Source organism: Apiotrichum porosum, assembly GCF_003942205.1.
Source record: "Apiotrichum porosum strain DSM 27194 chromosome Unknown scaffold_1, whole genome shotgun sequence".
NCBI lineage: Eukaryota > Fungi > Basidiomycota > Tremellomycetes > Trichosporonales > Trichosporonaceae > Apiotrichum > Apiotrichum porosum.
The window spans coordinates 2,950,021-2,963,861 of NW_021167108.1; the positions used below are offsets into that span (position 1 = coordinate 2,950,021).

The following is a 13,841-nucleotide window of genomic DNA, read 5'->3' on the forward strand; positions in this document are numbered from 1 at the left end:
ATACACCATGCCGGCTCCATCAAATCTCCCCTCTGAGCGAGTCACAATCCGCTTTCCACCCGTAAAGGACGTGGAGGAGAGCTACCAGCTGCTCGAGCTCCCGCCCGAGGTCCTCGCTGCCGTCGAGGGTGGTGCAGTTGTCCCGTGAGTACAGGTAAGGCAGTGCAAGCCAACAGGCTCTCTGCGGTGTATCTCACCTTGTATTGACCCACCGCTAAATCCATTCCCAGACTCACGATCAAAGGCCGACCCAACGATGACGCTGTCCTCTGCACCCAGGACAAGACGTACACGCTCCGCAGCGTAGCCATCTCCAACTCGCTCCTTGTCCTGCGGCCACCCACCTCTTCGTCAGCAGGCGACGACGCCACTCCGCCAACACTACAGATTCGAGACGTGTGCCACGAGGTCCTGGAGTGCGTCCCCCGCTGCGGGCCGCGTCGAGCGCGTGCGTGCTGTCCTCAAGGAAAGCGCATGGACGGGAATCGACAAGGAGCGAGCCGGAGGCGAGGGCCGCAAGAAGCGTAAACGCGCAAAGAGGTATACCCGTGCGCAACTGGAGAGCATCATCCAGGCGAGCGAGGACGAACTTTCGGCTGCGATCAAGGAAAACAACATCGTCGAGGTGGACGGGGACATGCTGCTTCTCCCTGAGGCCGAGCTGGGCGCGCTGCTGGCCCTCGTGCTGGCCCTGATCACTGTCCATGCGAGTTCTTCACTGTCGGGAAGCAGTGTTCCCGTCTCGGTCTGTGCGGTGGCCGAGGCGCTGAGTGAGGACCACGAGGTGCCGTCTGACCTCTCGCGCGGAGTCATGGGCCTGTTTGGCACGATCGACGGCGACACATGGGACGCGGACGTGCAAGCCATGGTGCGCGAGTTGGGCCGCGGTCTCCTCGTGCAACTCGAGGTGGGTTATCACGACTGCATCTTACAGCTACTGACCCAGCAGGAACCTCACCCCGTGGACGAGTTTATGATCCGGTGGCACCAGGCCTCGACCGACGACTGGAGCCAGCACGCCGACATCACCCTCCTCAAGGGCGAGTACCTCCTCACTGACCCGCCACCATCCACATTCGCCCAGGCGGGCCCGCTGCTGTCCTACTTCCCGGCCCACTCGCTCCCAGCCCACCCGCCCACGCGCTTTGCCGACCTGTTCCTCACTCGCCCCAGGTGGCGACCAGACGACATGGCGCCGTTCCTGAGGGGTCTGTATCGCGAGGGAGACTCAAAGGCGCGCGACAAGCTCATTGCAAAGTTTGTGCGCGTGGTCAAGGAAAAGGACGGGAGCTGGTGGTACCCGCGTCGTACGGGATAGAGACAGAGAGAAATGAGTACAGTACAGCTGCATGGTGTGTGTTATGTAAACAATATTAGTATTCTACACTAGTGAAGCAATGGCGGAGCTCGTGAGGTTGTGATGACAAGGAAGGGCATTAGATAAGCGGGGGCATGCCACTGCGAGCTGGAGGACTGCCGGGGGGAGTACCTGGAGCATCGGCAGGCGGTGGCGGGCTTGCAGGTGGTGTCGGGACGTATGCAGGTGTATACTCGGCTAATTACGTTAGTCACTATGAAAGGAGACACGATGACGTACGAAGAAAGTCCTCGTCGCGCTGACGCTGTTTCCACGCCGCGCGCTCCTTTTCGATCCGCTTGTACAGGTTGTGTCCGAGCCCGTTCCCCACGACCATCTTGACCACGAGGTCCTGCTCGGACCCGGTCTCGGGCAGGTTGGGACACAGGTGGTCGTGGTCGCGCCCGAAATGGATGTTCATGTGGTTGGGCGCAAAGAGCGGGAGCTTGAACTCGATGTTGCGGATCGTGGCCTGAAGAAGAGGGGGTGTTGGTCAGCACTTGGTAGGTACCTCTCGGTGTGGCGACTCACATAAGGAATGATCACGCTCGTGAGCGTTGGGTGGTCGTCGATGGTGCCAAACAGGCCGTCGTTGGTCTCCTGTCCCGTGGGCTTGCGGGTGACGTAGATGACCTATATAGGGATGATTAGCAAGATGCATCCAATGCGGTGTGTCGCGTTACTCACGCGCTGGTCGGTGAGCCACACGGCACCCACAGACCGGTCGCTGCGCTTGGGACCTTCCATGGTGGCGGGAACGCGTAGCTCGCAGCTTGACGCGTAGCCGGGGGTGAGGAGGTGCTCGCCGCGGTGTATGGGTGCGCCGTTTGAGCCTGCTGGGACGGTGTTGGCGGACATTGTGAGTGAGAGAGGGAGAGGGAGAGGAGTGTGAGTGGAAGGGAGAGGGAAAGAGAAAGATTGCAAGAGATACTGGGGATATATGACTCGCTGTAAGTAATCTTCTCCTCGCCTAATTATGATCTCACAGCTTTGTGGCCACCGGATGGATGGATCGGCTCCACCAGTTGTGCCGGCGGCGGCGGCGGCGGCGGCGGAGGCGGGTGACACGGCCGTTGACGCGCAGGCAGGCTCGTCGCGCGCCCCGCACATTGCCCGCAGCTCGTCATCAATGACGTGTGTATTTGGGGGCAGGCTGCGGTTGTGGGTGACTTCCAGGTGCGCGTCCTCTTGGCTTGGGATCACTGCTGCTGTTGGCCTGCACCAGTCCCTGCTGTTGTTCTCTACCCCCCCACCCCACACACAACCTCTTTCTCCATTTCCTCAAGCACAACAGAGGCCTGTACACAGCCGGGTCTCTGCGGTTACTACCCGTCGTCCCTGGCACCCAACAGCGTCCCCTCCACCGTCCGGGCCTCAACCCACACCCAAACCCGACCCCCACACCCACTGAACCCAACAACAACCCTCCGCATGGTCAAGGCCGAACGCTCCCCCAGCCCGGCGAGGGCCAGAGGCGGCGCCCAGCACCCCTCCAACGGCGACACCAAGCCCACGGTCAAGGGTGAGGTCAAGGTCGACACGGCCGGTTCTGGTGCCGCTCACAACGGGCATGCCGCGCAAGCCGAGGCAGCCGGCGCCGACAAGGCAGCGGCTGGGGATTCCGCACGTCCAGAGCGTGTACAGGACGAGTGAGTACTGCCGAGACCCAGGACTGCGAGAGGTAGCAAGCGGGGTACGACGAGGATAGCGGGGCATCAGTGCCGCGTGCGCCCCTCACCATTATCACCTTCGTCACCTCTCCTCTTTGCATGCACACGAGTGCCACAAGCACCCAAAAGGGCACACAGCTGACTCGCGTAGCTGGCAAGTCGCGTATACATGGGCGTTCATTGTCAAGTTTGAGCTGCGCGACAAGATTCGCAACCTCGAATGCTTGGAAGAGTGAGTCTGCAACGCCCGCCGTGGCCGTGGCCGCGCGCGGGCACATAACGTGACCGTGGTCTGCCTGCTTCCTTGCCGACCGGCCGGCGTCTCGGCGGTTCAGGTCGTTCGGCGTCCCGGGGTTGGCCCCCGCCAGCCAACCGGCAGCGTCTCATTCCCGCGCAAAAGTGGCACTGCTGACACGAGTCTACTAGTTTTGAACGCTGCCTCATGGAGCCCGTCGCCCAGCGCCCAGACGACATCCTGGAGGGCGTGCTCGTGCGGTTTCTGCAAAACCTCAAACCGGGATTGCGCAATGTCAAGTGGGTGTCATCAACTAGATAGAGGAGTCTGGCTAACTGGGGCGCGCAGTTGCACCAACATCCAGGGCTCGCTGTCCAACTACATTTCGGACATGCTCGAGACGTCGCCCGAGTTTACAGTGTGGGACAAGCCGTGGTTGCCCAACGAGGATGCGCGCGGTAGCTGCTGCACGACCGAGGCGGACCGCCTGATGCGCGGACGGTTGCGAGAGCCCGACGAGGACCGCAAGGAGCGCGTCAGGCGCAACCCGCTGAAACAGATCGAGGCGCAGGGCGGCGGCCTGTTCGAGCTCGACTGGCACGACCGCGCCAAGCTGCTTCGCCAGCTGGTCGACTGGCAGTGTGGGTGGTCGCAGGATCTGACAAGGACGTAGCGCTGACCTCTCCCCCTCCCCGCAGTGACGCACGCCGAGTCGATTCGCGAGTTTATCAAGGAGCGCCAGCCGACAGGAAAGCGTAACGCCGAGGTGGTCGACCCGCTCAAGACTGAGCCGTTGGGTCTGGATCACAAAAAGAACCGCATTTGGAGCCTTGACGGTGAGCTTCAAGTGGATCAGGTCCTGTAGCCCGTAAGCTGACTCTGTTTTCAGCGTCCGCACGCCTGTACAAGTCTGGCAACCCCTTCAAGCGGCCCTGTCCGCTCGTCCCCATCACGTACACGCGCGCCGACGTGGTGGCCTTGCAGGAGACGTACACGACGTACGGCAACACTGTGCCGCCCAAACCGTCCGGCTCGGGCCCCAAGGGCAAAGTGTCGAAAAAGGACGAGGGGCAGTACAAAAAGCTCGTCAACGGCATCGACGCCGAGGCGCGCCTGTCGTCTGTGCTGGCCGTGCAGGTGCTGCCGGCTGCCGAAAAGGACGAGGCGCGCGTGCAGCGCGCACACAAAAAGGCCGCCGAACAGCGGTGGGCACTGGCCATGGCGTCTGAGCGTCCATCGCGTACGCGCCGGTCGACCAAGAAGATCGACTACACGTACGACGGGTTTGAGGGTGTGAGTACACGGGTACACGGGCAACGAAACGAGCGAATCAGTAGAGGTGGGCTGACGGGATTTTTTCAGGACGAGGGCGACGAGGATGACGACACGCCGCGGCGCGGAGGTAGGAGAAGGGGGGACGCGGGAGCCGTGGGTTACGATCCCAACAAGGGCCGTCCAGTGATCCCCGGCGAGAGGCGGTCGGCGCGTGTGCGCGGCGGACCGGTCGATGGAGACGACTACGCGGACGGCGAGGCTGGAGGAGGAAATCTTTCCTCTCCAGGAGCAAGTGGAGGGGGAGGGGACGGGGACGAGGACGATGCCTATGGCGACTCGACCCATGTGAATGGGGGCCGAGGTGGGGAGCCGATCGAGGTCGACTAGAGAGGGAGTGTGTAGTTTGTGTTTGTGTCCACAGCAGCATGTAGCATGCACACATTTGCGGCAACAAGCGGTCAGTAAAACGGGTCCATCATCAGGGTGAGCGTGTTTCTCAAGGGGCCAATGTCAAGTCCTGCATGCCAATACTCTCTCGGCCTTGCTGTGATTAATGTGCTGGGGGGGGGGACAAGTCAGCGTCTACTGGCACATTGACGACAAGCTGCAGCAAAAACTCACCCTCGGGGGTCTGGAGAGGGGGGAAGAACGTGGTCAGTATCCAACAGTCACAACACTAGCTTTCGGCGGCGGCGGACGCCGGTCACAGTACTAACCTTGACGACGTACTCGATCGCTGGGAAACGTCAGCAGGAGCTCAACCTCGGATACAACACGGCAAACGCACCCTGGTCAACCGAGTTGATGGCGTCGGCCTCGGCGTCGGGGATCTCAATGGCGAACTCCTCCTCGATGGCCATGACGACCTCGACGGCGTCGAGCGAGTCGAGGCCAAGGTCGGTGGTGAACGAGGCGGTGGCGGTGAGCTGTGGGAGAGGTGTTAGCATTGCGTGTTTGGGCAGGCGGAGAACGGGGAGGGGGAGGGGGAGGGAGGTGCGAGTCCGAGTCAGTCCGAGCGACTCCGACAAGCGAACGAAAGATGACGACGCCGACGTCAGTGACGGTCTGGACGACGACGAGGACGGCCTGGACAGAGGACGTATGTGGAGTCTGTCCTCGTGGTCCCTCGTATCGACGGCGCCGTCGTCTCTGTGGTTTGCATCTGTCCTTGTCCTTGTGTGATTCCTGGCTCGCTATGCGCCGTTTCCTCGAAAAGGACACACAGTGTGGGAGGAGAGCAGAGAGAGAGAGAGAGAGAGAGAGGAGAGGGTAATTCTCACCTTGCCGGCGTCGACCTTCTCAAACGACTTGAGGACGTCGAGGACGCGCGAGGTGACGTCGGCGGTGGAGAGGGCGGCGGCCGAGTAGGCGCGGGCGGCCAGGGGGGTGGTGACGGCGACGCGCTGGGTGGCGACGAAGCGGGGGGCTGCGCGGAGGGCGAGACGGAACATGGCTGTGGGTGGAGATGAGGGAATGGGATGCTTGCTTTGCTAACTGATCTATTGCCAGTTGCACACACCGTCGCAGAGCCCGCGCTCACCCACCCACGCAGCCAGTGCAGCCAGCCAGGCCAGCCAGGCGAGAGCCAGTGGGCAGCCTGCGAATCCACTCGGGCGGGCGCGCGCACCCAGGCTGTGGCCCGGCGTTATCTGCGCATTTCTCCGCAAGTGTGGCGCCCTGGTATACGCTGCAGCTGTTGAGACGGAGCCTGATCTCTCCGGCGCCCTACAGCCAGGCGGCAGGCTGCAGGCAGGGGTGGCTCTGGCGCTCTGGGCTCTGGCTCACAGTCTCGGACAAGCCAGGCAGCAAAAGTCCAACGAACCGAAGAGCATTAACCTCGTACAACCACACCACCACGACCCACCATGAAGCACGGCCTCAAGCTGCGAAAGCTCGGGCGTACATCATCCCATCGTTATGCCCTCCTCAGGTGCGTACATCGGCACTCCCCATGAGAGCTGCTCGGGCTCCCGCTACAGCGGAAAGGTGCGCTGCGAAACAAAACAGCTCACATCTACAGGAACCTCGTCTCCGCCCTCCTCCACCATGAAATGATCAAGACCACCTTGCCAAAGGCCAAGGAGGCCGCCCGCATGGCCGAAAAGGTGTGTGCTATCAGGTGTTAAACCCGCAACCATGGACCTGGCCCAGCTGACAAGGATAGATCATCACCCTCGGCAAGCGCAAGACCTCGCCGGCCGTCCGTTCGGCCCAGGCCTTCCTCATGGTGAGCACAATGGCCAAGCCGTCGAGCACAGCCTGTGGACGTCTCCTCTGACACCACCATTAGCCCCCTCACCACTACGGCGAGTCGTCGACCCCGCTCGTCCAGCCTGTCCCCAGGCCCGCTGCCGCCATCGAGGGCCGCACCTTTGACGACGTCGATGCCGAGACTTTTGTTCCCCCTACCTCCCTCCTCCCCAAGCTCTTCTCCACCCTCGCCGAGCGCTACGAGGATCGTCCCGGTGGCTACACCCGTATCCACAGGTTTGGCCGCCGTCCTGGAGACAACGCGCCCGTGGCTATTGTGACACTGGTGGACGGACCCAAGGACCTCAAGTTTGAAATGACCGCGCGTGCCGTCGCCCGTGAGACTGCCGAGTTCGACCAGGTCGACCTTGAGACTGTCGCTCTCCGCCCGAACACCAAGCGTGCGGTTGAGCAGGTTCTCAAGTACCGTTCGGAGGAGGACAAGGGCGCGTGGAACGAGAGGATTGGCGAGCACAAGGTGAGTGCTGTGTGTGGTTCCCGGAGAAACGCAAAATGGTGTGGTCTGAAGGACTACCCCTGTGCCATGCGTGCAGATCGATGGTTACCCCCCGGGAGTCAACCATGACTGGCTCTGCGCCAATTCACACTTGCGCTACTGTTCTCCGCCTCCCCTGCCTGTTTTATTTGGCCCTCTGAAAAACAACACTGACTTGCTCCCCAGGCGAACCTCATCAACGAGGGCCTGGCTCTTGGCCATCGCCGCCAAGCCCCTCCCGCCGAGTACGCGTTCAGGAGGCACGGTCCCACCGCACCCCACGTCGGTCGTCGTGTGCTCTCCGGTGAGCGCTTGTCGGGCATGGACGTCGCCCCACACCGGTCTCGGTCTCGCGCGTGGTACTCTTGGTCGCCGCTCCCCCGCGGTTGCTCCCAAGCCCCGCTTTGCCGCCGAGGAGGAGGGTGCCGACATCAACACCGTGGACAAGTAGGTTGGGGGGAAGTCGTAGACATGTATGCATTTTGACCACTGAGTAACGAGTGAGAGGGGTGTGTGCGGTAGCTGGGACGAATTGTTTGAAGCATGCCCCCACAAATCGCGAATCTGTCCTCCAAACCGCCTGATTAGATTGACATTGCACACATGCGCTGTACACCCATAATGGTGTGCATTGCCTCCGAAAGGTATATGGTGGATGAGGCTCGGAGACGGCGGCTTGAGCTGCTGCCACCCTTTTGCCAGCAAGTCCCGCCTCCTGCACCGACATGGACACCACCACCACGAACACCACCACCGCGAATCCCAAGGTACCGTAGAGCCTGTGCCTCTACAAGCCCGGCGCCATACGATCGACCTGTGGCCTGTGGCTGTTATCTAGTTGGACATGTGCGTGCGGCTGAGAAGCAGCTGCAGGCGACGACGAGAAGCAGAACCAAGAAAAGTGGCCGTGTGTTCGGTTTTGCCGGAATGTGCCACTCGGCCACAAATCGGCAGGTGATCGACTGGGAGACTCACTGCTGTGGTGTGCCTGGCGCGGCGGTCTCTCCGCTCCGTCCACCCAAGATGGGCACACAAACCATCACGACCTTCCCCCATCATCCCGTCGCCCTCTCTCTCTCTCTCTGTCTCTCTCGTCCATCTCTCCCTTTCTATATCCCTCCATACATCGCTCCCTCCTACATGATGGCGAGCAACGTACGCTGCGGAGCTGCCGCGCTCGGTCGATTGCGCGGCCAAGCCCACAGCACCCACCACCACCTTGTCAACACGTACACCACCGCCGCCTGCGCCGGCAACCTCGCCAACGGCCGCGCCGCCGCCCGACCAACAACAGCTGAACCACTGCTGCGCGTCGCCGACGCGGCACGCCGGCCTCAACGCAGGCACCTGGCAGACTTTGTGCGCGGGACGACCCCGGACGGCAGTGAGTCCGCCCACACACCCCGCTAGACGTCCCAGGGGGACACAGAACGCGTGCTGACACTGCCACCAGCGCCATACAAGGTGCCGCTCAAGAGTCCCAAGGTCGTCGGCGTGGTGTCGTCTCGTGGAGAGCGAGCGTGAGTGCCCAGGACGCCGCGCGGGTGCTCGGGTACGACCAAACCGAGCACACTGACTGCCATCGGCCAGCTCCGTGTCTTATCACAACCCAGCGCCGAGCCTTTGACTAACCGTAATCAGATACCAAGAGGACGCGACGGCAGTGTGCGCGCTCGAGCTCAACCCCGAGGAACTGGCACGCTCGTTGTCACGGGGCACGACATGGGACCCGGTCAAGGCCGGACCTCTTGCTGGCCAAGTGTCCTTTTTCGGCATCTACGACGGGCACGGGGGCAGGCAGGTGTCCCAGTTCTTGCAGCACAAGCTGGCAGCCTTGGTCGAGAGCGTGACTCCGGCAGACATCCAGCCAGTGGTGGAGAGCACGGTCGAGCTGGGCGGATACTTTCGCCGCTGGCGAGGCGGACCCCTGCGCCGGTTTACAGAGTGGACCCTCGGCGAGCGGGCTGGCGAGAACGACCTGTTGACAATCGAGGAGCGGTTGACGCTGGCGTTCTTGAAGGTGGGCACGGCTGGTTTTTGTCACTGGCGTGTGCTGACTGGTCGTCTCAGGCGGACATGGAAATCCGCACCGAGATTGAGCAGGCTGAACACTGCGGATCGACAGCCACGGTCGTCCTGGTACACTCACTCGACACGCCCGCCCAGCCCCACTGGGCTACCAAGCGGTTGCACTTGACCATGGCTCAGGTCGGGTGCGTCCAGCTATCTGTGTCCTGGTACTATGAGCTGACATCCGCCAGTGACACGCGCGCCCTCTTGTGCAACGTCAAGGACGGCGAAGTCATCGCCCTTACCGACCGCCACCACGCCGAGGCGCGTGTCGAAGCCGACCGTCTGCGCAGCATGGGTGCCGACCGATTGATCTCGGACAGCTTTGGCGAGACGCGCTGGATGGGCGCGATTGAGAACACTCGCGGCTTTGGTGATACCCAGTGGAAGGCGTCCGGTGTGACGTGCGAGCCCGAAGTCACCACGCGCGTTGTTGATGGTGGGTAGCATCGCAAAGCATACCCGCACTGACAGCGTACAGGCGACGAGAACGCATACCTCATACTGGTCACTGACGGCCTGACGTCCATGCTCTCGGACCAGGAACTGGTCGACCTGGCCCGTCGCTCTGCCGACCCAACGCGCGCGGCAAAGACCGTCATCCACTTTGGCGAGGACCTCGGCGCCCGCGATAACTGTACCTGCGTCGTCGTCCCGCTGGCTGGGTGGGGCAAGGTCACTGGTCCAGACACGACCGAGGCGAGGCGTGAGTACCGCCGCCAGCAGGCCGGTCTGTACAACACGCGCATGCAGCGGCAGTGAGCCGATACCCTACCTAGGCCGCCGCCGCCCTCCTCCTCCTGTGCGTCAACTGCTGCACATGTTCTTTACTACGCTCAAGCGCATCCATATATATCTGTATCTCCTGGCACCCACAATGCATCCACTTACCATCGTTACAAGTGTTTGCGCGCTGGTCCATCTCAGCCTCACTTTGGGTTACTGCCACTGCTGCCCGCCACTTTGCTCCCGTGACTCGAACGTCACTGTTCAACGCCACCTCGATTGCATCCAACTGTCAACCACACCACCCACCATGGACGAGGAAGAGTCGTTTGCACGCCTCCTCTCAGCGTCCACCCCGGCCCCTCGCCCAACCCTCTTCCCCTCGGGGTCTGCCGGCGCCGACCAAGACCCATGGGCCAACCCGTTCGGAGCCACCAGCGGCAGCGGCGCCGGCGGCGGTGCAGGAGGAGCGTTCGGTAACACGATGGACGACGCTTGGGGCGCCAGCACCATCCCTTCCATACCCGCCGATCCCACCCCAGCCGCTACTGCTACGTCGCCTGCAGCCGGCCAGCGCGAGCGTTCGCCTTCGCCAGCATTTGGCGGGGCCGCGGGCGATGAGCGTCCCGACCCGCCTTCAGTGATTGCTGCGCGCGAGCGCCAGGAGCTCGCGGCAGCCACCGGAGGCGGTGGTGGGTTCGGTGGCTCGTCGTCGGCTGGCTGGGGCGCCTTTGACGACCCGTATTCTAGCACCACGGCCGGATGGTCGCCCCCGCCCAAGGCGACGTTTGGGCCGCAGAGCCCGACGTCGCCGACACGCAGCAACCGGGGGGCCCACTCGCGCCAGACGTCCGGCGCGGCCAGCCAGCTCGGATCGCCGACGTCGCCCAAGACCGCCAAGGCCAGTGCTGCCGCCGCGGCCGCCGCCGGTGCGTCGCGCGCTCTGCCTGCTGGTCTCATCGATGAAGAGCTCCTCGCCGAGCATGACCCGCGTGCCAGCCTCACGCGCGCGTTTGTAAAGTCGGCTCCCGTCGCGGCACCGCCTGCCTCTGGCCCTGTCGCCCCGCAGGCGCACCCCACACCCGAGAAGAAGGTGTACGTCTTCAAGCCCAGGGCTGCTGTCCAGCACGAGATCGAAAGGGAAAAGCCGGCCGCTGTACGCTCCTCGGACCCCACTGCAGTGCCCCTCCCGGAATCGGCGGCCGTGACTCCCGCCACCTCGCGTCCTGCCACGCCCGCCGTGTCGTCGCCGCCAGCCTCTAGCACCCTTGCCCCCGAGTCGGTCGAACACCTGAGCGTGTCCCCGCTCGACACACCGGCGACCGAGACAGACTTTGGATTCCGCTCGCTTGCGATCGGCGGTTCTGGCGCGTTGGCGGCGTCGAACGGGTCGCCTGGCGCTGCCGCGACGCGCTTTGGCGGACGTGGATGGGGTGCCGTGGACGCCGAGGAGACGCCGCTCTCTGGCGATGCCGACGGCGCAGACCCGTGGAACGAGGGCGGTAGTGGAGGAGGTGGCTGGGGCGAGCCCGCAGTTGCCGCCCCGGCGCCGATGGTGGACACGGACGTGGCGACTGAAAGCGAGCAAGTCGACGACGCGCCCACGCCGTCGCCGTCGCAAATGTCCCCGAGCGCCTCGTCGTCGCGTGGCAGCCCACGCCGCTCCAAGCTTCTCTCCACGCCCCTCTTCCAGATCTCCGTCTCCGACCCGACCAAGGTCGGCGACCCCGTCCGTGGCCACGTTGTGTACACTGTGCGCACCAAGACCACATCCCCCCACTACCGCCGCGGCGAGTTTAGCGTCTTGCGCCGGTTCAGCGATTTCTTGTGGCTCTACGAGTCGCTGACGTCCAACAACCCGGGAGTCATTGTGCCCCCCGTTCCCGACAAGCACGCGTTTGGCAGGTTCCAGGACCAATTTATCGAGACTCGCCGTGTGGCCCTCCAGCGCTGCCTGACCAAGATCACCGCCCACCCCATCCTCCAACTCGACCCGGACCTGCGACTGTTCCTCGAGAGCGACACGTTTGCGCTCGACGTCAAGAACCGCCGCATGACGCCCGCAGAGGGCACGACCTCGTCGGGCTTCATGTCGTCGTGGACTGGACCCCGCTACATCGAGACGGACGAGTGGTTTGACCAGCGTAAACTCTACCTCGACCACCTGGAGGGCCAGCTCAAGGGACTGTCCAAGTCGCTCGATATCGCCAGCAAGGCGCGTCTCGACATGGCCACGTCCATGGGCGAGTTTGCAGACACGGCCGCGGTGCTGGCCGAGAGCGACCTGGGAGCAGCCATGTGTGCCGCCCTCGGCCGTCTCGCCGACCTCGCCAGGCGGGAACGCACCACGGGCGAGGACCAGGCCAAGGCCGACGTCGGGCAGCTGCTCAACCTCGCGGAAGAGTATGTCCGCTTCATCGCCAGTGTGCGGCTCGCCTTTGCGTCGCGCGTGCGCGCGTACCACGCCGCCCAGGCCGCCGACAAGGAGGTCCAGCGCCTCAGGAAGCAGCGCGAGAAGGACAGGGTGTCCGGCAAGCCGCCCGCGTCGACAATGCACGAGCTGGGAGAGGTGCGTTTTTGACCTACAACACTAGATGGCTGCATACTGACATTCTCCCCCCAGGCCGAGCGACGCGCCCGCGATGCCGGCGCCGACTTTGACGCCCAGTCCAAGCTCGTCAAGACGGAATTCGCGCGGTTTGAGCGCGAGCGCGTCGACGAGTTCCGCAAGACGCTCCTCGCGCACCTGGACGGCCAGATTGAGCGCCAGCGCTCGCTCGTCACCGCATGGGAGGAGTACCATGCCATGCTGCTCAAGATGGTGCAGCGCGCGCAGGCGCACCAGCAGGCGCAGGTGCAGGCCCAGGCCCAGGCTCAGGCTCAGGCGCAGGCGGCGTAGACTATGCTCCTCTCAGGCATCGCAGTGAGAGTGATGAGTAGGAAGGGCAGAGGCGGGTGGTGTAGAACGTAGAACATGTGGACGGGGAGAGTGGACTGGCACTGGGGACGTTGCCAGCGGCGCGCCGCGTCCCAGTGGCCAGTGGTAGGGTAGTGTTTATACAATTTTGTCAAGGAATACATTCGTCACGACTAGCCAAGAGCTTTGGCTGGCCTCACCCACCGTGCTGGCGACGGCAGGCGGTTGCCCGAGGACGTGCCGGTCTCTCCAAGCAACCTTTGTTTCCGTCGGTACTGTTACCGCGTACCGCGTGCGTCATAGTAGCCGTCATCGACCCACATATGACGAGCATTTTGAGAGCAGGAAAGGGTTAGAGGGAATGGTTTCAGCAGTCCCATCGCTCCTCACACAATGGTGAACATGCCACCGTATGGCCACATCATGCTAGCAAACCGCGCCTGACCCGTCTGTTACCGGTTTGCGGTTTGGACCGTTCTGGCCACCCTATACCCTACCAGGCCACCAGCAGCCAGCAGGTGTCGGGACGCCACATGGCGCCAGCCCGAGCGTCGAGCCAACCTGGCCAGCCAGCCGCCAGCCTGGAACAATTTCGCGCCGTGGCGTGCTCCAGGACGTGTATTGTGCACCCGGCTTTGCGTGCATACTTTGCCAAAGGCCAGAGGTACGAGGACGACGATCCGTTGCGATGTTTGGTACCCGCTCGTCAAGACCCCCACGACGTCTGCCACATTCCAAAATCCTATTCTGGCTCACAAGGACTGTATTTGTCCACCTTTGCACCTTATAGACCTAGCGCGCAAATGCGGCCCAGAATACCCCCAAAAAAGGCCGGCAAACTAAAC

The 13,841-nt window shown here is 63.0% G+C and overlaps 7 protein-coding genes across 7 annotated transcripts; 5 read left to right on the top strand and 2 right to left on the bottom strand.

Annotated features, from left to right (window-relative positions):
* Positions 1-7: 7 nt before the first annotated feature.
* EHS24_001071 (uncharacterized protein) lies at positions 8-1,318 on the top strand (the record flags this gene model as incomplete). Its single annotated transcript, XM_028616877.1, has 4 exons — positions 8-144; positions 231-350; positions 388-907; positions 950-1,318. The coding sequence occupies 4 exons, from the start codon at positions 8-10 to the stop codon at positions 1,316-1,318; spliced, it is 1,146 nt and encodes a 381-aa protein (XP_028480734.1).
* Positions 1,319-1,436: 118 nt separating this feature from the next.
* On the bottom strand, positions 1,437-2,215 carry EHS24_001072 (uncharacterized protein; the record flags this gene model as incomplete). Its single annotated transcript, XM_028616878.1, has 4 exons — positions 1,437-1,555; positions 1,598-1,829; positions 1,889-1,990; positions 2,045-2,215. The coding sequence occupies 4 exons, from the start codon at positions 2,213-2,215 to the stop codon at positions 1,437-1,439; spliced, it is 624 nt and encodes a 207-aa protein (XP_028480735.1).
* Positions 2,216-2,788: 573 nt separating this feature from the next.
* Positions 2,789-4,924, top strand: EHS24_001073 (uncharacterized protein; the record flags this gene model as incomplete). The annotated part of the gene is made up of 7 exons (XM_028616879.1): positions 2,789-3,006; positions 3,179-3,259; positions 3,454-3,561; positions 3,611-3,903; positions 3,961-4,098; positions 4,152-4,555; positions 4,625-4,924. 7 exons carry the CDS (start codon positions 2,789-2,791, stop codon positions 4,922-4,924), a joined length of 1,542 nt encoding a protein of 513 aa, XP_028480736.1.
* A 281-nt stretch (positions 4,925-5,205) lies between these two features.
* Positions 5,206-5,988, bottom strand: MTACP2 (Acyl carrier protein 2, mitochondrial; the record flags this gene model as incomplete). Its single annotated transcript, XM_028616880.1, has 3 exons — positions 5,206-5,273; positions 5,325-5,463; positions 5,818-5,988. 3 exons carry the CDS (start codon positions 5,986-5,988, stop codon positions 5,206-5,208), a joined length of 378 nt encoding a protein of 125 aa, XP_028480737.1.
* Positions 5,989-6,402: 414 nt separating this feature from the next.
* EHS24_001075 (uncharacterized protein) lies at positions 6,403-7,734 on the top strand (the record flags this gene model as incomplete). Its single annotated transcript, XM_028616881.1, has 6 exons — positions 6,403-6,467; positions 6,558-6,642; positions 6,702-6,764; positions 6,828-7,265; positions 7,470-7,528; positions 7,593-7,734. The coding sequence occupies 6 exons, from the start codon at positions 6,403-6,405 to the stop codon at positions 7,732-7,734; spliced, it is 852 nt and encodes a 283-aa protein (XP_028480738.1).
* A 692-nt stretch (positions 7,735-8,426) lies between these two features.
* On the top strand, positions 8,427-10,132 carry EHS24_001076 (uncharacterized protein; the record flags this gene model as incomplete). Its single annotated transcript, XM_028616882.1, has 7 exons — positions 8,427-8,667; positions 8,737-8,803; positions 8,925-9,303; positions 9,354-9,496; positions 9,545-9,792; positions 9,835-10,059; positions 10,107-10,132. 7 exons carry the CDS (start codon positions 8,427-8,429, stop codon positions 10,130-10,132), a joined length of 1,329 nt encoding a protein of 442 aa, XP_028480739.1.
* Positions 10,133-10,389: 257 nt separating this feature from the next.
* On the top strand, positions 10,390-12,978 carry VPS5 (Vacuolar protein sorting-associated protein 5; the record flags this gene model as incomplete). Its single annotated transcript, XM_028616883.1, has 2 exons — positions 10,390-12,648; positions 12,703-12,978. 2 exons carry the CDS (start codon positions 10,390-10,392, stop codon positions 12,976-12,978), a joined length of 2,535 nt encoding a protein of 844 aa, XP_028480740.1.
* Positions 12,979-13,841: the final 863 nt, after the last annotated feature.